The 23,909-nt window shown below is 48.2% G+C and overlaps 1 protein-coding gene across 5 annotated transcripts in view; it reads left to right on the top strand.

The window, feature by feature from the left end:
• The window catches only part of SFI1 (SFI1 centrin binding protein), an 87,400-nt gene that overhangs the window by 5,420 nt on the left and 58,071 nt on the right, over positions 1 to 23,909 (top strand). For all 5 annotated transcript variants that reach the window (XR_005776176.1, XM_040416449.1, XM_040416448.1 and 2 more), the window contains exons 3-14: positions 1,095 to 1,166; positions 4,919 to 5,029; positions 5,677 to 5,771; positions 6,549 to 6,666; positions 6,767 to 6,869; positions 8,981 to 9,137; positions 9,664 to 9,825; positions 16,870 to 16,940; positions 17,012 to 17,104; positions 18,062 to 18,159; positions 18,369 to 18,435; positions 18,562 to 18,692. Coding sequence is in view for 4 of the 5 variants with exons in the window: in XM_040416449.1 (XP_040272383.1) it covers positions 1,095 to 1,166; positions 4,919 to 5,029; positions 5,677 to 5,771; positions 6,549 to 6,666; positions 6,767 to 6,869; positions 8,981 to 9,137; positions 9,664 to 9,825; positions 16,870 to 16,940; positions 17,012 to 17,104; positions 18,062 to 18,159; positions 18,369 to 18,435; positions 18,562 to 18,692 (1,278 nt within the window). In the remaining variant the exon portion in view is untranslated. The remainder of the gene's footprint in view (positions 1 to 1,094; positions 1,167 to 4,918; positions 5,030 to 5,676; positions 5,772 to 6,548; positions 6,667 to 6,766; positions 6,870 to 8,980; positions 9,138 to 9,663; positions 9,826 to 16,869; positions 16,941 to 17,011; positions 17,105 to 18,061; positions 18,160 to 18,368; positions 18,436 to 18,561; positions 18,693 to 23,909) is intronic.

The following is a 23,909-nucleotide window of genomic DNA, read 5'->3' as shown; positions in this document are numbered from 1 at the left end:
TGCTCTATTAGAGAGCTGCTGCAAAGTGCATCTTCGGCAGCCGTGTATTATATGTGGTCTTCATTCACTTGCATTGCTTCTCCTGATGATAGTAGCTGATTGACAGGGGTTTCAGAAACCAAATTGTGCAAAGTGTCAGGTGATTTCTGCTGCCCTGAGAGCAGGATACGATAGAGAGAGCTAATATGGGATCTGTGATACTGTGTATAGGGTTATGTGATTTGGATAAGGATTTCTGAGTATAAATCAACAGCGGCGTGCCTAATGTGTTTCGCACCTGGGGCAAGTTCTTTCTTTGGCACTCTTGACCCCCATACTTTAAAACATTGTGACCCCTCACAGTAGTAATGCCCTTATTGCACCCCTTCACAGTAGATATGTGCCCCCCATATTTCTTTCCTTAGCCATCTGTAGGGACATGCAGCTCGGGGGCCGGGACTTGGTCATGCAGCAGCTACGTGTGACCTGATTACCCCGCCCACACACAGTGATTGACATCTCTCCCGATGTCAGTGTGTACACAGAAAGCTGTCAGTCATCATGTGGGAGGGGTTATCAGGACTCTCACTGTCTTTCCTAGAAGTCCAGTCAAGATTTATTTGCTTTTTCGGACTGATTCCCATGACCATGGTTTGCCTGGGAAACGCGGTCTATGTGTCTGCCAAAATTTCCCGGGCCGACCGTGACTCCCCTGGCCCAAACTGACTACATCATCTGTGAGTACAGTACAAAAGACCTGTGATCAGATAGGAACTGACTGTATCATAAATCACTATGTTGCAGTCAGTTCCGTTTAGCTCAGAGGAGACGCGATCAACACATGGATCATGTTTGCCGGGCCGACCATGGTTGTGTGAATCAGTCCTTACTTAGAAATCCTGCTCTGATCCTGTGGATCACAAAGCTCAACTCATCTCTCTCTATCATATCCTGCTCTCAGATAGGGCAGCAGAGATCACCTGACACATTCACATTAAACTGGGATCCTGTAAATGAATGCAAAAAGTGATCTTCTCTAATGTCAATTTGAAAAGCTTCTTTATTCAGAAGTATAAAGTGTAACAAGTGTCAACTAACCAAATAATTATCTGCAGGCATCTGGCCCGAAAGTTTCTCTACCTCTGGATACTAAAAACTTTTGGAAGGGTCCTTCCATCTACTGCAAGGTAAACATAATATAGCCTAGCAGACTGTAAAGATAAGAAGATTATTATAGGAAACATGATTTCTATCCTCCCGATAGGTCATCAGTATCGGATCAGTGAGGGTCTGACACCTGGGACCCCCGCCGATCAACTGTTTGAGGAGGAGGAGGTGACGTTCCATACGAGCGCTACTTCCTCTTCATTACACTGCCCGTCGTTTCAGAAGTCTCAGTGGTGCAGTGTAATTCACTTGAATGGAGTGAGTACTTGTAAGCACACTATGTCACCCCTACAGGGGAGACGATGGGCAGTGTAATGAAGAGGAAGTTGTGCTTGCATGGGTCGCCGCCGCCTCCTCCTCAAACAGCTGATTCGTCAGGCTTCCGGGTGTTGGATCAGATATTGATGACCTATCCTGAGGATATAAATATGAACAGGGTGCACAACCCCTTTAAGAGGGGGCGCTTCAGAATGGTAGACATCACCGTGACCCAGCTTTTTTTGAGAAGCGTTGCTACCATCAAGTACTAAATGAGTTAATTTTTTTATGAAATGGTAAAATTTTACACTTTCAAGATCTGATGTGCTTTATGATCTATTGTCAGTAAAATATGGGTCGATGAGATTTGCAAGCCATTGCATTCTGATTTATTTTCATTTTACACAGTCTGAACTTTTTTAGAATTGAGGTTGTACAATGGGTCTTGTGCATATAAGGCTATGTTCACACACTACAAAAAGTTTCCTTATTTTAGTGTAGAACATTTTCACACTAGACGCCTTACATACCAGTGAATTGTAATTTTAAGAATCCAGCTTACACTATGTGGTAATGTTTTCTCTTTCTTTTAATTTTTGGCAACGTTTTGTAGACATTTGTTGGGTGTGAATATGGCATAAACTACAAAGGGTAATAGATCACTTCTATTTTCTAACTCATTTGGAGAAATGGAATCATTCAGCTCATCGACTATATCTATATCGGAGAAGTTTCGATGTTTAGTTATATTAACAAGTACCTAACCTTTCAACAAACTTAGCATTTATCAGTAGTATAGTATATACATGTGGAATAACGCTATTTCTGGTAATTCTATGACTTGTATCCGGCATTTTTAGCAGTTTTCTCTTTTGTATGCTAGATCTTTAGTTTGCAGTTATCCCAGGAGACTATCTGCCATCTGCCATCCACTGCACATAGAAAGTAGGGAAGAATCTGCTTCCTAACTTTCTCACACTAAAGGCCTCATGCACACGACCGTTGTGTGCACCCGTGGCCGTTGTTCCGTTTTCCGTGATTTTCTGCGGACCCATTGACTTTCAATGGGTCCGTTGAAAACTCGGAAAATGCACCGTTTGTCATCCGCCTCCGTGATCCGTGTATCCTGTCCGTCCAAAAAATAGGACCTGTCCTATTTTTTTGACGGACAACGGTTCACGGACCCCCCTCTATTGTATTAATATCATTGGTGGCCAGTGTGCGGCCTCCCCTCCCCCCCTCTATCATTGGTGGCAGCGGAGAGTTCCGATCGGAGTCCCAGTTTAATCGCTGGGGCTCCGATCGGTAACCATGGCAACCAGGACGCTACTGCAGTCCTGGTTGCCATGGTTACTTAGCAATATTAGAAGCATCAAACTTACCTGCTGCGCTGTCTGTGACCGGCCGGGAGCTCCTCCTACTGGTAAGTGACAGATCATTAAGCAATGCGCCGCACAGACCTGTCACTTACCAGTAGGAGGAGCTCCCGCCGGTCACAGACAGCGCAGCAGGTAAGTATGATGCTTCTAATATTGCTAAGTAACCATGGCAACCAGGACTGCAGTAGCGTCCTGGTTGCCATGGTTACCGATCGGAGCCCCATCGATTAAACTGGGACTCCGATCGGAACTCTCCGCTGCCACCAATGATCGGAGGGGGGAGAGGGGAGGCCGCACACTGGCCACCAATGATATTAATACAATAGAGGGGGGGCGCAAACTGGCCTCTAATGATATTAATACAATAGAGGGGGGGGGGTGCACACTGGCCACCAATGATATTAATACAATAGAGGGGGGGGGTGCACACTGGCCACCAATATATTAATACATAGAGGGGGGGGGGTGCACACTGGCCACCAATGATAATACAATAGAGGGGGGGTGCACACTGGCCACCAATGATAATACAATAGAGGGAGGGGGGGGCGCACACTGGCTACCAATGATAATACAATAGAGGGGGGGCCGGGGGGGGCGCACACTGGCCACCAATGATAATACAATAGAGGGGGGGGGGGGGCGCACACTGGCCACCAATGATAATACAATAGAGGGGGGCCGGGGGGGGGCGCACACTGGCCACCAATGATAATACAATAGAGGGAGGGGGGCCGCACACTGGCTACCAATGATAATACAATAGAGGGGGGGCGCACACTGGCCACCAATGATAATACAATAGAGGGAGGCAGGGGGGGCGCACACTGGCCACCAATGATAATACAATAGAGGGAGGGAGGGGGGGCCGGGGGGGGCGCACACTGGCCACCAATGATAATACAATAGAGGGAGGGGGGGTGGGCCGCACTGGCCACCAATGATATTCAAACTAGGGAGTGGTTATGCCCCCTGCTGCCTGGCCCCCCTGATCTCTTACAGGGGGCTATGATACGCACAATTAACCCCTTCAGGTGCGGCACCTGAGGGGTTAATTGTGCGGATCACAGCCCCTTGTAAGAGATCGGGTGCTGCTAGGCAGCAGGGGGCAGTCATGTACACAGTTCGTAGGATATTCTGACTTGAAGCGTCCCCATCACTATGGGAACGCCTCTGTGTTAGAATATACTGTCGGATATGAGTTTCACGATCTAACTCAAATCCGATGGTATATTCTAACATAGTGGCGTTCCCATGGTGATGGGGACGCTTCAAGTTAAAATATACCATCGGATTGGAGAAAACTCAGATCTATGGTATATTAACTCCTGATTTTACATTGAAAGTCAATGGGGGACGGATCCGTTTGCAATTGCACCATATTGTGTCAACGTCAAACGGATCCGTCCACATTGACTTGCATTGTAATTCAGGACGGATCCGTTTGGCTCCGCACGGCCAGACGGACACCAAAAATCAAGGAAGACCCACGGACGAAAAAACGGTCACGGACCAACGGAACCCCGTTTTGCGGACCGTAAAAAAAAAATACTGTCGTGTGCATGAGGCCTAAGTCAGAAGCAGCCCTAGGTTCATGGAAGAAATCGCAGAGAAGTGCTGACATGTGAGCATGTGAATAAAGCACTTGTGTTGAGATATAAACTTCCTATTTAGCTGCAGCAGTCTTTTTGGTGTTTCTGGTGGTGATCTGCCTCACTCGACTATTGTTCACTCCTTCCCCTTCACCTCTTTAAAGACTTGTATTAACTAGGGATGAGCGAATCGACTTCGGAGGAAACATCTGAAGTCGATTCGCAAAAAGTTTATTTCAATACTGCACGGAGATTCGCTCATCCCTAGTATTAACATTTATAATCTGCTCCTTTAGTGAGCTGGTCCGTACTGTACAGTTTCAAGAGAAATTTCAAAGGGAAATACATTTAGCCTGGGTTAAACTGCTGATAACAAGAGTACTGGACATTTTTCTTCCATAAGATATATTACACATTTTCTTATAGTCACTTGTACTATTGATTTATGCAACATTGTGGGAAAAGTAGTATTTCAATTATTATACTATTAAATACTAATGTGTTTATTTTGCTTTTTCATATTTATTTCCACATGGTCTGTAGACGCCATTATTCTTTTCAACTACTGCGTTACTGCTTTTCTCAGTGGAAGGAGGAGTGGTGGGCATTGTGTAAGGAGTGGAGGCTCAATGTCCGAGCTGAATGCCATTACAGGTCAGTGGAAGTAAGTCGCAATTTGTGGCTGGATAAAAGTGCTATACTAATATGAAAATTTACAACACGTTAATTACATCTAAAGGTGCCTGTGCACGTAACAGCAAAATTGGTCAAAACCTACGGATTTACCGTATCCCGAATATTCTCACAGGATATGAGACGCCACCAGATTTGTCTGACGGTGGCTTTTTTTCCTCTCCTCATTGAGAACAAACACATGCACACTGGCCATGGGAGGAATAGGCGTTCAGTCGACAGCTATTGAACATGTATGGGCACTTGAAGGCATGTTTTAATAGTTGCTTCTTATCCTGGGGCTACACTAGTCTTTAATAGCAACTGCTGCCTGGACTGCCATAGTTGCAGCCGAGTGACTTCCATGTGACATGTTGTCTTCCTTGATATTTTGTTGCACGATGGTAGTATGAAAGTCACTATAAATTGCATTATTTAACATTCACATAATTAACTTGGGTTACTTGTCAGAAAAAGGGCAGTTCTGCTGTGTTTTGCTTGATACTAATATATATTTCTGTATTACTGAACAGAAAACATAATTGCTTTCATTGTTCGTTTTATTATTTTAACCTCATGAAAACCTTGGTGGAGCTGTATGAAAGTGTCACCATATGTCAATCTCCTAGGTATACTCTCTACACAATGTGCTTTAAGGCATGGAGAAGCTTTGTAGCCACAGAGATTCAAACTAAAGTAAAGTATCGTACTGCTCAACAGTTTGGTGAGTACGTCAAAAGTTTTTGCCCAGATCAGAAGTAACAGGAAAAAACTAACCCCTTCCATTCAAGTGATCATTAATGCATTTTAAAGAACCAAGGGAAAATAAAATAGAAAAATAATAGAATCTTTTTGTTGTGATTTCTTAAAGAGGTTGTCCTATCGTAGCTTATCACTTATTCACAGGATAGGTGATAAATGTTTAGCTACTGGTGGTCCCACTGATCATGAGAATGGGGTTCCCGAGTCCCCCTTATGAAGGGAACTTTGGTCACACATGTGGACAGCCACTATACTTGGCTGCCTCTGGCAGTCCCATCAAAAATTAATGGAGCGGCAGCATGCATCTATTCAAATGAGGACCTGAGACCCCGTTCCTGCTGTTGGAGGGGATTCTAGTGATCAAACACTTATCCTCTATTCCCTGGTACATATGATATCAGTCATGGATCAGAAATACTTTAATAGGGATTAGCTGATGTGCAGTGTGGAAATAAACAGCAGTTTCTGTACGGCATCATACCCTGAAGTTGTCAGACAAGATGTGACATTGTAATAAAGGTCTATCATACAACAGACACTAGAAGTGCCCAATGGACCCTTTGACATATGGGGTCCTATCAAGGTATCCATTTTTTTTATTTTATTTTTCCTTTCCATCGCTAACAAAGCCTTTGTTACAGATGAAACCATAGTAATGGATCTATACTTTTCTGGCTAGTCACTAAAATATGTTTTGTCATTGCTTTGACTTTTCTGGCTTTTTATATTCTGTCTATAGCTCAGAAGCGCATCATGAGCCTGGCATTGCATCACTGGGTGATATATGTTCACATTTGTAGGACGAAAAATCACATGCTGTGTGACGCTGTGGAGTTCAGAGAGTATAGGTTCATGCGGTAAGAGGTTATTAAATCATTATCTTACATGTTTTATGTGTTTTAAAACTTTATAGTACAGTATATCGTCTTCCAACACACGTATTTTGTAAACTTTCAGTAATACTTGGTGCATTTGGGTGCAACGGATACAACAGAAGAGAAGAGTTTATCAGATGGAAACACTAGCTTTAAAGCACTGGGCTTTGAGTTTGCAGATGAGGGTATGTATGGCAGTGCCATGTATCATCTTTACATGTGGAACACTAATATATATATATATATATATATATAGATAGATAGATAGATAGATAGATAGATAGATAGATATATAGATATTTGGAAAAAAATTACCAGCAGCACCACCAAGCCAGAAGACGAGTAGAGAGGGTGCAATGTCCAAGTATGGTAACTGGTGCTTACCCACTGATACAGAACAAAGAAATCGGACTGCACTCCAATTGAATCTCCAGTGAAAAAAAGGTTTATTCACCCGGTGGCACAAGCGACGTTTCGGCTCGCAATGAGCCTTTCTCAAGCCACCTTTTTTTCACTGGAGATTCAATTGGAGTGCAGTCCGATTTCTTTGTTCTATATATATATATATATATATATATATATAGATTTTTTTTTTTTTATGTCTGTTCTTTATGCACAACCAAACGACTGAACTGATTTTCACCAAATTTGGCACACAGGTACATCAGGTGTCCGGGAAGGTTTTAGACCGGGTCTCAGCTCTCTAGGATGTACCGTTCCTGAGAGATTCCCAAAAAATGACCTGCATTAGCCAATACAAGCCTGCAAGTCTTTCTCTTCAAATCCCAACTGCCATATCCACAGTTTTACCCAGCCATTTTTCTTCACTGCTGTAGGTCAGCTTTAGGCTATAACTACAGGACGACAATAAGTCGCACGACACATGGGGCACAACTGTGCTGCTACATGTATATCTTGGATAGATTTTTTACGACTGTCGTGTCGCAGTATGTCACAGTGCGACACCATAGCCTATCATTATAAAAGTTGCTGACACAAAACGTTAAAGGGGCAGGGTGCTGTGGAGGTCACTGTTAAGGGGGCAGGGGCCACTATTAAAGGGACAACTGCTGTGGAGGTCACTGTTAAGGCAGCGGGGTACTGTGGAGGTCCCATTTTAAAGTGACTGGGCACGGGGGGGGGGGGGGGGGGGTGTCAGTGTTTGGGTGGGGGTTGGGGAACTGTTGAGTTCACTGTTAAGGGGGCGGGGTGCTGTAGAGGTCGCTTTTATGGGGAATACTGTCTACCTTTTAACGAAACACAGAAACATTAAATGAAATAGATGAAATATACCCGTGCGAAGCTGGGTCCTTCTGCTAGTGGGTGTGTGTGTGTGTGTGTGTGTGTGTGTGTATATATATATATATATATATATATATATATATATATATATATATATATATATATATATGCACAGCCTTCCCTTCATTGTCGACATCGCAGCTGTGAGCATGTAATTACAAGAAGCCGTCAGATTCACTTCAATGGGACGGTTGGTTCCTATTCAGACAGCCTTCTTTTCAAACAGCTGATCAGCAGGGGTGTCGGACCACCACTAATCTGATATTGAAGACCTATCCTGAGGATAGGTCATCAATATTTAAAGGGGTTATCCAATATCATAAACAGACCCCCCTATGTGCTGGGCCCCTCACAGGGAATATACTTAACCCGCTCCTGGTCCCCGCACCGCCGCTGCTTCTCCCTATAAACGGATGAAAACACCCAGTGTCGGGGGGGGGGGGGGGGGGAGCAGCCAATGGCAGGCGGGGACGAGCCTCCCTAGCGTCACCCGCAATGCTAGGGAGGCTCGTCCCCGTCCCTTCCTGCCATTGGCTGCAAGCCCCCCCCCGACACCAGATGTTTTTATCCGTGTACAAGGAGGAGCAGCAGTGCGGGGACTGGAAGCGGGGTAAGTATATTCTCTGTGAGGGGCCCGGCACATGGGGGGTGCTGTTTATAATATTGGATAACCCCTTTAAAATTGGGAAAATAAGGAGAAAATAGTTAATCTGGTTGCTTAAAAGCATGAAAAATATCTTTCACAGTCCATGGCTTACATTTTCATATATTTGGAGGTTTACATTTTTTCATATGGTGTCAATTCCATTTTTGACTGTACCCATGGAAATATGTAGTCTGGTTTATGGTATATTGTTATCTGTGTTGTAGAATACAATGCAGTCACAGGCCCACCTTTTGCTTTTCTTGCTCATGGCATGTTTACATATATTCTGTCTTCTTTACTTGGACTCAACCACCATTGGGAATCATGGGCATGCTGTGTGTCTTGAAGGCTTGGCTTCAATGGAAAGAGTTGCATTTTCTCATTGAGGAAGAGAAGGTGAAAGAGCAGAAGGCAGTTAGACATCACCGTTGCTGTAAACTACAGGCAGCAGTACGAGCTTGGATGCTTTACTTGCATTATCGTCAGCAGAAAAAGCAGAAGTATGGTAAGAATGGCCATGTGGTTTTCTGTTTACTTACTATATTCTGCTGAAAATCTTTTGTGGTAAAAATGTGACTGTGCTGAGCATTAGGCGAAGGCTAGACAGCAACTTTGGATGAGTACTGACTGTTTAGGCTCTGTGCACACTACCTTGCCCCTACATTTGGTGTATACTCCAGGAAAAGCTCCTGGTACTGTATATACATCAAAAATATCCATAGGGCTCCATTCATCTCACAAGTGTCCATTTTGGCCTTGTTCGAGGTTGTATGCATTTGCCTAACTTGATATCAACTGTATAGGAAAGCTGGGGGTCACTGCAAAAATAAACGTATACCACACAGCATACATGGTTTTACAGTTGGTCAATTGACCATCTCTATGCCACTGTATGTCTGTACAGTGACTTACATCACAGTATGAGGCGTGATGTCTGGCGGTGCTTATATGTTATTTGTTGTCTGTTATATTTGTATAGGGATCATGTATATATCATGCTCCTTGTGTATATGTTATTCCCTGCTTTGCAGCACTGTCCTTGTGCTTGTATCGTGAACGTCTCACTCAGAGACACTTCATGTTGTGGTCCCATGAACTGGAGAAAGTCAGAAGAATGCAAGCAAAACATGAATTCTGTGAATCTTTGGCACGACGCTTTATTCTTCGAAGAATGTTTACCCACTGGAGGCACCGTATCCTCTCTATCATAGTTTAGTAAAGGACGCTTTGAAATTAATTTGCACAGTTGCAGATGTGATTTGGTACCATTTCTGTAAGAGATAAGGGCAGATGTTTTGGGTTTTCTCCTCCAGAGAGAATGTGTGCAGCCTTAAAGGCTATGTAGACCTTCGAGGGCAATTATTCTAAAAAAAAAAAAATTAATGATTGCATTTTACTAATTTTGGGCTAAAAATAATTTTCTCGCCCAGTTTCCTTGGGGGACACAGAAGACCTTGGGTATAGCTCATCTCCCTAGGAGGCGTGACACTAAGTGAAGACTGTTAAGCCCCTCCTCCACAGCTATACCCTCAGCCTGGAGAGAGAGACTGCCAGTTTTTGCTTAGTGTCCAAGGAGGCAAGACACTCCCTGCTCTGCAGGGCTGCTTTCTCCTTGTTTAAATTTTAGATTTTTTTACTTTTTTCTTTTCTTTTTGTTCCAGATCATCAGGGACAACAGAGACGCACTAGACCTCTCTGTTTCTCCCGGGGTTGAGCTGCGCCAGTGCCGGTCACCCGTACTGCTGCCTCCCCCACAGAAGGCAAGGTGGATCAGGGCAGCCTCGCTCCCCTACATCCCGCCAGCGCAAGGGTCGCCCGCACGCCAGTCCCTCTTACAGCGTCCTGCCACTACGGTGCCAGTAGCTGAAGGGGCGACCCTGCTGGAACGGACCGAGGGTGAAGACGGCTGTGGTAAGGGAGGCTTCTCCAGCCCTACGTCCCCCACCCCCCCCCCCCCCCCGGTCTCCTGCGTGCCTGACCCTATACTGGGCCGCTGGACCCTGGGCTGCCGCAGGGCGACATTCTGCTCCCTCCTCCTGGCCTCCATAGGTCATTGGCACCCTTCTCCCTACAAGAAGAATGCCTGGGGAGCTGCAGAGGTCCGCAACTAGCTGCCCCTGACGGAGGGGTTATGCAGGCGTCCCACCCTCACAGGCACCCGGTCTCAGGGTCCCCCTCCCTCTTACCGGCTACTGCTTCAGGGCCAGAGCCTTGCTGCCCCTGACCCTCCTCTGCCCTCACGGGCACCGGCCCAAGGGCAAGGTGGTTGTGGCTGTCGGCCACATGGGGCGCTGTTATAAGCCAGGGCCCACTCCATGGGTAAAATGGCTGCCGAGTGCAGGGTCCTCGCTTCCGGGCAGCGTGGTGGGCACCCGCGGCCTGCAATATGAGCGCTATGCTCCAACAGCCCCAGGCCGACCGTCGGAACATTCCGGTCGGCCGGGCACCGCAGACTTTGCGGCCGCGATCCCGGCGCTCTATCCGGGTCCCCGGCTCTTCCGGCCCGCGGGGTGGGCACCCGCGGCCGGCATGTGCATGCGCCGCTTCGTTCCCCGGCCGGTACTTGAATACTGTGCGGCCCCGGTCAGCCGGGCGCCGCTAAAGATTTAGGCCCCGGCTTCACGGCCTACAGTTACTAGGCCGCAAAATTGGAGGGGGCTGGAACTTCTCCAGGCGGGAATTCTTCCCGCCGGGAGGTTCCCCCGCCCCCAGGGGATCGCAGCGCCGCCCTCCAGGCCGGATCCCTGTTAACCCTTTGGGTACAGGCCGGCTTCAGATGGGCCTGTATGGGTGCCCCCAGGGGATCGCAGCGCCGCGGTACAGGCCGGCTTCAGATGGGCCTGTATGGCTGCCCCCAGAGGATCGCAGCGCCGCCCTCCAGGCCGGATCCCTGTTTAACCCTTTGGGTACAGGCCGGTTTCAGATGGGCCTGTATGGCTGCCAACTTGTGGGCTGAGCAGGACGCTGCAGCCTCATGTCAGTACATGCCCCCCTTCCTTAGGCGGCATGTCGCGCTCCCCGGCTGCGGCGCGGCCAGGGTCATTTTACCCTCCTAGCCCTCTCTCACGATACGGCGCTGGTCAAGTGCATGCGGCCCTTTCTGTAGTCAACATTCGTCACCCTCTCCAGTTATGGCATAGGCGGAACGCTACACTCTCACTAGATTAGTTGCGATCTGTGCATGACCCCCTTTCTTAGGCGGAATACTGCACTCTCACCAGATACGGTGCTGGCCATGTGCACGATCCCCTTCCATTGGTGGAACGCTGCACTCTCACTGGATTTGTTGCCGATCATGTGCGTGACCCCCTTCCATAGGCGGAACGCTGCACTCTCTGGATCGCTGACGCCCATAGGCATGACTCCCTTCCATGGACGGCATTCGGCACTCTCACTGGATTCACTGCCAGCCATGTGCATGACCACTTTCCATAGGTGGTATGATGCACTCTCATTGGATTCGCTGCCGGCCTTGGGCATGCCTCCTTCCCTGTGGCGGCATACATACACTCCCTCGGTCGGTGATGTTCTCTCGCCGGTACGTTGTTGGCCATGTGCATGAACCCCATACATGGCGGGGTGTTTGCACTCTCACTGGATCCGCTGCCGGCCATATGCATGACCCCTCTATCGTGGGCGGTGTACGCACTCTCACTGGATTCGCTGCCGGCCATGGGCATGCCTCCTTCAGGTGACATACACACATTCTCACCGACTGATCGCACTCTCCCTGGATGCGATGCTGGCCATGTGCATGACCCCCCCCCCCCCTCTTTTCTGGGCGGCATACTACACTCTCACCGGATACGTTGCTGGCCTTGAGCATGGCCCTCTAACATGGGTGGAACGCTTGCGCTCCCATTGGATACTGTGCTGGCCTTGTGCGTGACCACCCCTCATTCCATGGGCGGAATTTTGCACGCTCACGAGATTCAAGGCTGTCCTTGTATGTGCCGTATTGGACTTGCACATGTTCCCCTTCATTGGGAGTAGTTACACTCTCACGAAGTTTCGGTGTTGGGTGAATTGTTGCACACTCACTTAATGCTAGGATAGCCCTGTGCATGTCCCCCTTTCTCTAGGTGGACCTCCTGCATTCCTGCTGGATACTGTGTGGCTATGTGCATGGCGCCCTTCGGGGCGAAGTATGGTATGCCCTACTTCTCTGACATAGGTACGGCCTTGGGCATTCCCCCCTTTTTTGGGGCGGGCTGTTGCACCCTTGCCGACTGCAATTTGCCAGGTACATTTCCCCCCTTTCGGGGCGGTCAGTTTTGCGTTCCATTGCATACCATACTAGTCTTGTGCATAACTCCTTTTCAGTTTGCACTTTGCACTTCCGTAGATACTGTGGCACTCTGGCTGGCCTTCTTCGCTAAATGATATTTTTGCAGTGAGCGGACGTTCTTGTGCGTTGTTTGGGCCGTGTATACCTTCTCATCCTGTAGGTGGGTTGGCCTTCTCACTGCTTACGGGGCTACTCGTATGTATGCCTCCTTTCCTCCTGCGACATATTTTTTCTCTTGGGAGACAGTGTTTGCAGCAAGCCTTGCACTATTCTCTAAAGAGATCATTCTGTCCACCTGTGTAAGCCTAAGGTGTTGTCCAACAAACAATAAATGAATGCCTTATATATAAGTAGACGGCCTCTACCTGCTCGCTACTGCTCCGAGCTGGGCGGTGCTCATTCATTTCGTTGGCCCTTCCGCCGGGGAGTGTTCGTGGTTCCTAGACACGTACCCATTCGTCTTCCCGCAGCATTGTTTCCCTGCGCTAGTGGTCACATGGTCGAGAGTGCTGTCTGCAGCGCCTTTCGCATTCTAGGTTGGCTCTGGCGGGACTACGGTCCACTCACCTGCTACTATTTCCTCCTACCAGGTTCGGGCCGCTCTTCTTGGGAAGGTCACCCAACTTCTCTTGGGTGCTCGCTTACCCAGGTCCGGAGGACCTCCACCTTGAGTTCTTCAGGGTATTCGCCTTCTGCGAGGCGGTGAACCGGGCGTCTCAGTGTAGCGGGGTTCTGTTTTTGAGCTGTCCTATGGCTTCTCTGTTGCCCACTCCTCCTTTCTTTGGAGAGTGTTATCCCGGCCTCTGTCTCGACTGCCTTTTCTCGCCGGTTCTGTTTGGCTCCCATTCGGTACGGATCTCTCCGATGTGGCTTCTGTTCCGGCCACGCTTCAGAGGATGTTCCTTCTCTGCCCTCCCCTCTGGGAAGAGCATGGTTGTTCTTGTGGATGGTTCTGGTGTTCCTTTTGGCCTCGTACTGTCCCCCTTGTCCACACTGACTGTACTAGCTGTGTGCCTATCTAACTGGTCTACCGCGTTCTGTCCTCCCGCTGGGTGCAGATTGCGTTTTTTTTTCCATTCTAGGCAATGTTTCTGCTATGGATTTACCTTCTCGGTAACTTGGGAGGACTACCATTTAGTCCGTCTTCCTGTGGTGGCTACATCGGCTTGGGCTTTAGCTTGTCTTGTCCTGGCATCGGGCGGTTGCTGGGCGGACCCTTCGGTTCCTGTCCGTCTGCTCCCCCACTCCGGGTGGATACGGACGACTTTGCTCGGGGCCGACGGGACCAGTTCTACCGACCGTTCTGCCCGTGTTATTAATCATTGGGTTTTTCGCCCGCTTGCCCAGGCGACTCTCGTGGGCTCGCTAGTGTTCGCTTCTAGCCGAGTTTTCGTCCAGGGTGTGTAGGACTTAGGGCTTTACCTGGGGTTCTGTGGGAAGCTGGGCGTTCCCCCACTCTGCCTTTCTCTCTCCATGGTTCTGTCTTTCTCCAGTCCGGCCTGGACCTGGGGCTGGGACTCTGTTGCTTGAGGTATCAAGTGTCGTTCCTGTCCTTCCTCTTTCAGCGTTCCCCGACCCTCTGGGCCTGTCAGGAACTTCTTCCATGGAGCGGCTCTGGGGTTCCTTTGTACTGCCCTCCGTTACCGTCCTGGGAACTACATACTGGGCTCTTGGCGCTCCAATTTTTCCTTGGAGCCGTTACAGAAGTCCTCTCTACTCCTTCTGTCCTGTACGGTTGGGTTTCTGTAGCCATCGTGTCTCTGACGGGTGCCTGAGTGGCGGCCCTTCTTGTTCCGAGCCTTCTGTCTTCCCCCAGGACAGGGCTGTTCTCCATTCCGTCTCTTCCTTCCTTCTGAAGGTGGTGTTTGTCCTTAATTTCATTGAGGCAGTCGTCCTCCCCTTCCCACCCCCGGGAACGGACACTTCACCGATTTGGACGTTGTTTGGGCCTTGCAGTTTTTTACTTGGAGATCTCCGACTCTTGTCGACGTTCGGTCTCTTGTGTTCCCAGGAGGTCCGCGCAAAGGGTTGAGGGCCTCCAGGGTGGCTTTCCTCCGCTTTCTCAGAGTGGCTCTTGCTGTGGTTGCCGCACCAAGGGCAGAGTTCTGCTCCTGGTGTCACCATTCATTTTGCCAGAGCTGTCGGTTTTTCCTGGGCCGGAGGCATTAGGCTTCGGCCATGCATTTGTGCAAGGCGGTCACTGGTCTTCCTTGCACACCTTACCGAGTTCTACAGGGTGCATACTCGGTCTTCGGCGTATGCTGCCTTGAGCCGCCTGGTCTGCAGGCGGCGGGTTTTTTTGATGCCTTCGGGTGCTTCGCCTTGGTGCTGTGGTCCCTCCCCCTTTGGACTGCTTTTGAACGTCCCAAGGTCTTCTGTGTCCCCCAAGGAAACTGGGCGAGAAAACGAGATTTTTGTATAACTTACCAGTAAAATCTCTTTCTCGCTCTTTCCTTGGGGGACACAGCACCCACCCATTCTTTGTTCTTCTCTGACTGTTTCCGAGTTTGTTTTACCCTTTGGGTAGTGGGCTTGTTGGTTCCATTTTTTGGACTTTGCCTTTTCTCACTACTTGGACACGCAACTGGCAGTCTCTCTCTCCAGGCTGAGGGTATAGCTGTGGAGGAGGGGCTTAACAGTCTTCACTTAGTGTCACGCCTCCTAGGGAGATGAGCTATACCCAAGGTCTTCTGTGTCCCCCAAGGAAAGAGCGAGAAAGAGATTTTACTGGTAAGTTATACAAAAATCTCGTTTTTTCAAATGGTATTTATTAAAAATATTTAGCCTTATCTCTAAATTACTAAAAGGTCATAAACACTTATTTAAAGAGGACCTTTCACTACAATAAAAAAATCTAAACTAAGCATACAGACATGGAGAGCAGCGCCCAGGGATCTCCCTGCACTTATTATTATTATTATCCCTGGGCGCCGCTCCGTTCTCCCGGTATAGGCTCCGGTATCTTCAGATTTTCGTCTCAACTGGTAGGAGCCTGCCGGCGTCTCCTTCTCCCAGATTGGAGTGCTGGCCAATAGCAGCGCTCGGCTCATAGCCTGGGAGAAAAAAGGCTATGAGCTGAGCGCTACGATTGGCCAGCACTCCAATCTGGGAGAAGGAGACGCCGGCAGGCTCCTCCCAGTTGAGCCGAAAATCTGAAGATATCCGGAGCCTATACCGGGAGAACGGAGCGGCGCCCAGGGATAATAGTAAGTGCAGGGAGATCCCTGGGCGCCGCTCTCCATGTCTGTATGCTTAGTTTAGATTTTTTATTGTAGTGAAAGGTCCTCTTTAAGCCACATTCTTATCAGTAAGATAAGAATTGAGCTATAATGAATGTTTAGAAGATCAGAGATAAGGAGCCGTCAGCTGAGCTGCCTGATGGAACAGAGTGAAACAGATAGCATGCTACTAGAGAATTTCAAAGCTGTACAGAGAAAATGGCTCATACATTTTAATACATTTTTAGCTCAAAATGGGTACAAGCAGTATTTGCAGCAAAATTTTTGACTTTCCAGCCATCACGCCACTTTTCAAAGGGGACGTTGCGTGGGCGGGCCAGAAGGGCATACAGATGTATCTTTATTTATAGCAGTTTTCTGGCGTAAATCAAGGTAGAAACTTATGACAGCTAGGAGGCTGCCGTAGATTAAGGTGTGTTGCACGGTCTGCTGGAAGATGCTCCAAATTCATAAGAGGTCTGCACCACAACTTAAATTTGTCACATTCTCCGGCAGCTCAGGGGGGATCAAGACCGGCACATAAAACGCCAAACTAGATAAATGTCCCCAAAAAAGTTTAACTTGAAAAAATATCTAATTCTGTTGATTTTTCTATCCAATTGTCTTCTACGAATCCTTTCCTAGTGATTACTTATACCCTGATTTACCTTTTTTTATATTTATTATCTTTGCATTGGTTTCCATCAAAAGTTAACTTAACTTGGTCACAGACATGGAGATTAGTGCAGAAGAAGCAGACCTACAGAAAGTGGCTCAGGACCACTACAGAGTTCATCTCATGGTAGGTCTCTCTAGTAATGTGTTATACATATTAAATCAAATTCCAGTCTAATAGCATTTCTGTTTTTGCAGAAGTCTGGCTTTCATGCTCTTAAGAAACATGTCCACCTTGTACGGTCTACACAGCAAAGGAAGCTGCAGGCTGCTCATCAGTACCACTCTTCCGTGAGTTAAGCACCACTTCTTCTTTTTTAAATCAAATACATTTTATTTTAACAGACAAACAAGAGGACAACCCCACCCCCATGACTTAGTTTTATTTCGGCCGCCTCTTGGCATATTTGCCGTGCTGCCGCTGGAACTCCAGCCCGCCCCCGTTATAGTCAATAGGGCTGGAGTGGACTTCCAGCGGCACGCGTGCTATAGCCGCAGCATAGATTCGGCAGGCTGTTCGCCCACCGGAACAGCCTGCTGGAGAAGGCTGCCACTAGTGTAAAACTAGCCTAATATGCAGGGCTCCTTATCTTTGACCTCCTAAACTCATTATAGCTCAGTACTTATCTTACTGATAAGAATGTTGCTTTAAATAGTAAATTCGAGATGAGGGTTATTTAGATAAGTGAAATTAAAAAGTAGGATTCACACAGTTAGACAAACAGTTAACCCTTTGTGACAGAACAGCTCAATATTTTTAATAAAGACCAATTGAAAAAAATATTTTAGCCCAAAATGAATAAAATGCAATCATAAAAAATGCGCCTGTGAAGGTGTACATAGACTTTCCAGTTGTTGTCTCACTTCAGCAAGTGACATTTATCATGTAGAGAAAGTTAATACAAGGCGCTTACTAATGTATTGTTATTATCCAGATTGCTTCCTTTTGCTGGCTGGATTAACTTTTCCCTCACATTGTACACTGCTTGTATCCAGGGGTTACAACCACCCTGTAATCCAGCAGCAGTGGTCGCGCTTGCACACTATAGTAAAAAGCACTGGCCTATGCACACTTCCAAGGTCCCAGCCACCTGAGAGTCTGATGCTTTTTCCTACAGTTTGTGTTTTTTTTTCTGTGGATGCAAATCTGCAACAGATTTTTCGTCTGTATTTGTTGTCCCATTTGGACAGGCCCTCAGTTTTAGATTCACCAAAGTTTTTTTCAAAGTTTCTGTTTCGTCTGTGTAGTTGCTCTGCAGGTTCTGGATTGCTTGGCAGTATCAAATGGAGCAGAAAGAGGAAGGCAGACTTTTGTCTCTTACAAAGGCGGCACATTCTCATTACAGGTATGCAGCGGTAGATTTACAAAAACTAGTGGAAAGAAGCCTATAGCAGCCAGCCAGATTGGTGGCTTAATGAGAGCCTCATTGTTTGCTATTAGCTTTTTCTTTACTCAATTATTTTTTATAAATCTCCTCCACAATGTTTCAGTGATCTTTTTTTTTTTTATGCATTTCATTCTCCCTGACTGCTGTATATAATTCTACTGTTTCAGGTCAGTGGTACTGCAGAAGTGTTTCAGTTTCTGGATACAATACAAGCAGCAATGTAAGATCAAAAAGGTACATCTAGTTTCCGGATGCTTGTCTAGAATGTTTGTATGTGCCAATGTTCATTATAACATAAACCTTTGTCTACATTACGCATGTTTCTATTTTCTGGAAATAACATTGTCCTCATCCTCACAGGTACTTGTTGCGGCTGCAGAAAGTCATTATGTTAATTGCCTTTTGCCTCAAAGCTTCCAGACATGGAGAGAACAAACCTATATAAAGCAGAAGTGCAGAGAAATGGAAGATCAAGCCACACAATTTTACAGGTTATTCTTAAGGACCCAGTCACATGGCTCATGTATTATTTATTGAATTGTAATATATACAGTATGTGTATAGCCAAAATACCTAATTGATTAAACCCCTACAAATGCTTGTTCATCGTAGGGAACACTGCTGACGAGCAGGTGATTGTCCCTTCTGACTATGTACTCCCGGATGAACTTTATCTCTTATATCTCTTATATATATAAAAATGAGTTTCTGTCTGTCTGTTCTTTATGCGCGACCAAATGACTGGACAGATCTTCACCAAATTTGGTACACAGGTACATAAGGTGTCCGGGAAGGTTTTAGACCAGGTCTCAGCTCTCTGTACCGTTCCTGAGATAATCCCCAAAAGATACCTGCATTAGCCAATACAAGCCGGCAAGTCTTTCTCTTCATATCCCAACTGCCATACACACGGTCACATGTCCCTTATCAGCCAATAGAAGCTCGCAGGCCTCTAGTTTCCACATACACACAGTTTTACTCCAGGTTTCCATAACAACCCAGCCATTTTTCTTCACTGCTGTAGGTCCGCTTTAGGCTAGGTCTACACGATGACATGTGTCGTGCGACATTAAGTCTACATGCGACAATACGGCTACATGTGTCGCACGACCATTTTTATGATAGTCTATGCTTGGTGTTGCACTGTGACATGCTGCGACAGTGACGCAACAGTCACAGAAAAATCCATCTTGGATGGATTTTTTGTGGCTGTCGTGTCGCAGTCGCAGCATGTCGCAGTGTGACACCATAGCCTATCATTATAAAAATTGTTGCGCGACACATGTCGTCGTGTAGCCCTAGCCTTAAAGGGGCAGCTGCTGTGGAGCTCACTGTTAAGGGAGCGGGGTACTGTGGAGGTCACTGTTAAGGGAACAGGGTACTGTGGAAGTCACTGTAAAAGGGACAGGTGCTGTGGAGGTCTCTGTTAAGGGGGCAGGGAACAGTGGAGGTCACAGATAAGGGGACGGTCCCCTATGAAGGTCAGTGTTAAGGGGGGGGGGGTGCTGTATAAGTCACTTTTAAGGGGGGGGACCCCTGAGGAGGTTACTGTCAAGGGAGTGGGGTGCTGTGAAACTCCCTGTTAAAGGGGCGGACTGCTGTGAAGGTCAAAGTTAAGGGGATGGGCTGCTGTGGAGATCCCATTTTCTCGCCCAGTTTCCTTGGGGGACACAGAAGACCTTGGGTATAGCTCATCTCCCTAGGAGGCGTGACACTAAGTGAAGACTGTTAAGCCCCTCCTCCACAGCTATACCCTCAGCCTGGAGAGAGAGACTGCCAGTTTTTGCTTAGTGTCCAAGGAGGCAAGACACTCCCTGCTCCGCAGGGCTGGTTTCTCCTTGTTTAAATTTTAGATTTTTACTTTTTTCTTTTCTTTTTGTTCCAGATCATCAGGGACAACAGAGACGCACTAGACCTCTCTGTTTCTCCCGGGGTTGAGCTGCGCCAGTGCCGGTCACCCGCACGGCTGCCTCCCCCACAGAAGGCAAGGTGGATCAGGGCAGCCCAGCTCCCCTACATCCCGCCAGCGCAAGGGTCGCCCGCACGCCAAGTCCCCCTTCCAGCGTCCTGCCACTACGGTGCCAGTAGCTGAAGGGGCGACCCTGCTGGAACGGACCGAGGGTGAAGACGTCTATGGTGAGAGATTGGCTTCTCCAGCCCAACGTCCCCGTCCCCCCCGGTCTCCTGCGTGCCTGACCCTATACTGGGCCTATGGACCCTTCTGTCCCTGCTAGACCTAGGCTGGCCCCTGGGCTGCCGCAGGGCGACATTCTGCTCCCTCTCTCCTGGCCTCCATAGGTCATTGGCACCCTTCTCCCTACAAGAAGAATGCCTGGGGAGCTGCAGAGGTCCGCAACTAGCTGCCCCTGACAGAGGGGTTATGCAGGCGTCCCACCCTCACAGGCACCCGGTCTCAGGGTCCCCCTCCCTCTTACCGGCTACTGCTTCAGGGCCAGAGCCTTGCTGCTCCTGACCCTCCTCTGCCCTCACGGGCACCGGCCCAAGGGCAAGGTGGTTGTGGCTGTTGGCCACATGGTGCGCTGTTATAAGCCAGGGCCCGCTCCATGGGTAAAATGGCTGCCGAGCGCAGGGTCCTCGCTTCTGGGCAGCGGGGTGGGCACCCGCGGCCTGCAATATGAGCGCTATGCTTCATCAGCCCCAGGCCGACCGTCGGAACATTCCGGTCGGCCGGGCACCGCAGGCTTTACGGCCGCGATCCCGGCGCTCTATCCGGGTCCCCGGCTCTTCCGGCCCGCGGGGTGGGCACCCGCGGCCGGCATGTGCATGCGCCGCTTCGTTCCCCGGCCGGTACTTGAATACTGTGCGGCCCCGGTCAGCCGGGCGCCGCTAATAATTTAGGCCCCGGCTTCACGGCCTACAATTACTAGGCCGCAAAATTCCGGCCTCTGTTGGAGGGGGCTGGAACTTCTCCAGGCGGGAATTCTTCCCGCCGGGAGGTTCCCCCGCCCCCAGGGGATCGCAGCGCCGCCCTCCAGGCCGGATCCCTGTTAACCCTTTGGGTACAGGCCGGCTTCAGATGGCCTGTATGGGTGCCCCCAGGGGATCGCAGCGCCGCGGTACAGGCCGGCTTCAGATGGGCCTGTATGGCTGCCCCCAGGGGATCGCAGCGCCGCCCTCCTGGCCGGATCCCTGTTTAACCCTTTGGGTACAGGCCGGCTTCAGATGGGCCTGTATGAAACCCCCCAGTGCTCCTGTAGGTGGCTCCCCTTTCTGTTATATATATATATATATATATATATATATATACACTGCGTGCAGAATTATTAGGCAAATGAGTATTTTGACCACATCATCCTCTTTATGCATGTTGTCTTACTCCAAGCTGTATAGGCTCGAAAGCCTACTACCAATTAAGCATATTAGGTGATGTGCATCTCTGTAATGAGAAGGGGTGTGGTCTAATGACATCAACACCCTATATTAGGTGTGCATAATTATTAGGCAACTTCCTTTCCTTTGGCAAAATGGGTCAAAAGAAGGACTTGACAGGCTCAGAAAAGTCAAAAATAGTGAGATATCTTGCAGAGGGATGCAGCACTCTTAAAATTGCAAACTTTCTGAAGCGTGATCATCGAACAATCAAGGGTTTCATTCAAAATAGTCAACAGGGTCGCAAGAAGCGTGTGGAAAAACCAATGCGCAAAATAACTGCCCATGAACTGAGAAAAGTCAAGCGTGCAGCTGCCAAGATGCCACTTGCCACCAGTTTGGCCATATTTCAGAGCTGCAACATCACTGGAGTGCCCAAAAGCACAAGGTGTGCAAAACTCAGAGACATGGCCAAGGTAAGAAAGGCTGAAAGACGACCACCACTGAACAAGACACACAAGCTGAAACGTCAAGACTGGGCCAAGAAATATCTCAAGACTGATTTTTCTAAGGTTTTATGGACTGATGAAATGAGAGTGAGTCTTGATGGGCCAGATGGATGGGCCCATGGCTGGATTGGTAAAGGGCAGAGAGCTCCAGTCCGACTCAGACGCCAGCAAGGTGGAGGTGGAGTACTGGTTTGGGCTGGTATCATCAAAGATGAGCTTGTGGGGCCTTTTCGGGTTGAGGATGGAGTCAAGCTCAACTCCCAGTCCTACTGCCAGTTTCTGGAAGACACCTTCTTCAAGCAGTGGTACAGGAAGAAGTCTGCATCCTTCAAGAAAAACATGATTTTCATGCAGGACAATGCTCCATCACACGCGTCCAAGTACTCCACAGCGTGGCTGGCAAGAAAGGGTATAAAAGAAGAAAATCTAATGACATGGCCTCCTTGTTCACCTGATCTGAACCCCATTGAGAACCTGTGGTCCATCATCAAATGTGAGATTTACAAGGAGGGAAAACAGTACACCTCTCTGAACAGTGTCTGGGAGGCTGTGGTTGCTGCTGCACGCAATGTTGATGGTGAACAGATCAAAAAACTGACAGAATCCATGGATGGCAGGCTTTTGAGTGTCTTTGCAAAGAAAGGTGGCTATATTGGTCACTGATTTGTTTTTGTTTTGTTTTTGAATGTCAGAAATGTATATTTGTGAATGTTGAGATGTTATATTGGTTTCACTGGTAAAAATAAATAATTGAAATGGGTATATATTTGTTTTTTGTTAAGTTGCCTAATAATTATGCACAGTAATAGTCACCTGCACACACAGATATCCCCCTAAAATAGCTAAAACTAAAAACAAACTAAAAACTACTTCCAAAAATATTCAGCTTTGATATTAATGAGTTTTTTGGGTTCATTGAGAACATGGTTGTTGTTCAATAATAAAATTAATCCTCAAAAATACAACTTGCCTAATAATTCTGCACTCCCTGTATATATATATATAAAAAAAAATAAAAAATTTTTTTTTTATATATATATATAACTTGTGGGCTGCGCAGGACGCTGCAGCCTCATGTCAGTACATGCCCCCCTTCCCTAGGCGGCATGTCGCACTCCCCGGCTGCGGCGATGCCAGGGTCATTTTACCCTCCTAGCCCTCTCTCACGATACGGCGCTGGTCAAGTGCATGCGGCCCTTTCTGTAGGCAGCATTCGTCACCCTCTTCAGTTATGGTACTGCCATGTGCGGGACCCCCCTCCTGGGCGGGATACTGTACTCTCCCTGGCTACGGTTTGGCCTTGTGCATGATCCCCCTTTCATTGGCGGACTACTGCAGTTTCACCGGATACGGTGCTGGCCATGTGCACGACCTCCTTCCATAGGCGGAACGCTACACTCTCACTAGATTCGTTGCGATCTGTGCATGACCCCTTTTTCTTAGGCGGAATACTGCACTCTCACCAGATACGGTGCTGGCCATGTGCACGATCCCTTTCCATTGGTGGAACGCTGCACTCTCACTGGATTCGTTGCCGATCATGTGCGTGACCCCCTTCCATAGGCGGAATGCTGCACTCTCTGATTTCGCTGACGCCCATAGGCATGACTCTCTTCCGTGGACGGCATTTGGCACTCTCACTGGATTCACTGCCAGCCATGTGCATGACCACTTTCCATAGGTGGTATGATGCACTCTCATTGGATTTTCCCTGTGGCGGCATACATACACTCCCTCGGTCGGTGATGTTCTCTCGCCGGTACGTTGTTGGCCATGTGCATGAACCCCATACATGGCGGGGTGCTTGCACTCTCACTGGATCCGCTGCCGGCCATATGCATGACCCCTCTTCCGTGGGCGGTGTACGCA

The sequence above is a fragment of the Bufo bufo genome, chromosome 2, assembly GCF_905171765.1.
Source record: "Bufo bufo chromosome 2, aBufBuf1.1, whole genome shotgun sequence".
Taxonomy (NCBI): Eukaryota; Metazoa; Chordata; class Amphibia; order Anura; family Bufonidae; genus Bufo; species Bufo bufo.
The sequence above is the reverse complement of the archived record's forward strand: the minus strand, read 5'-3'. Positions and strand labels throughout refer to the sequence as shown.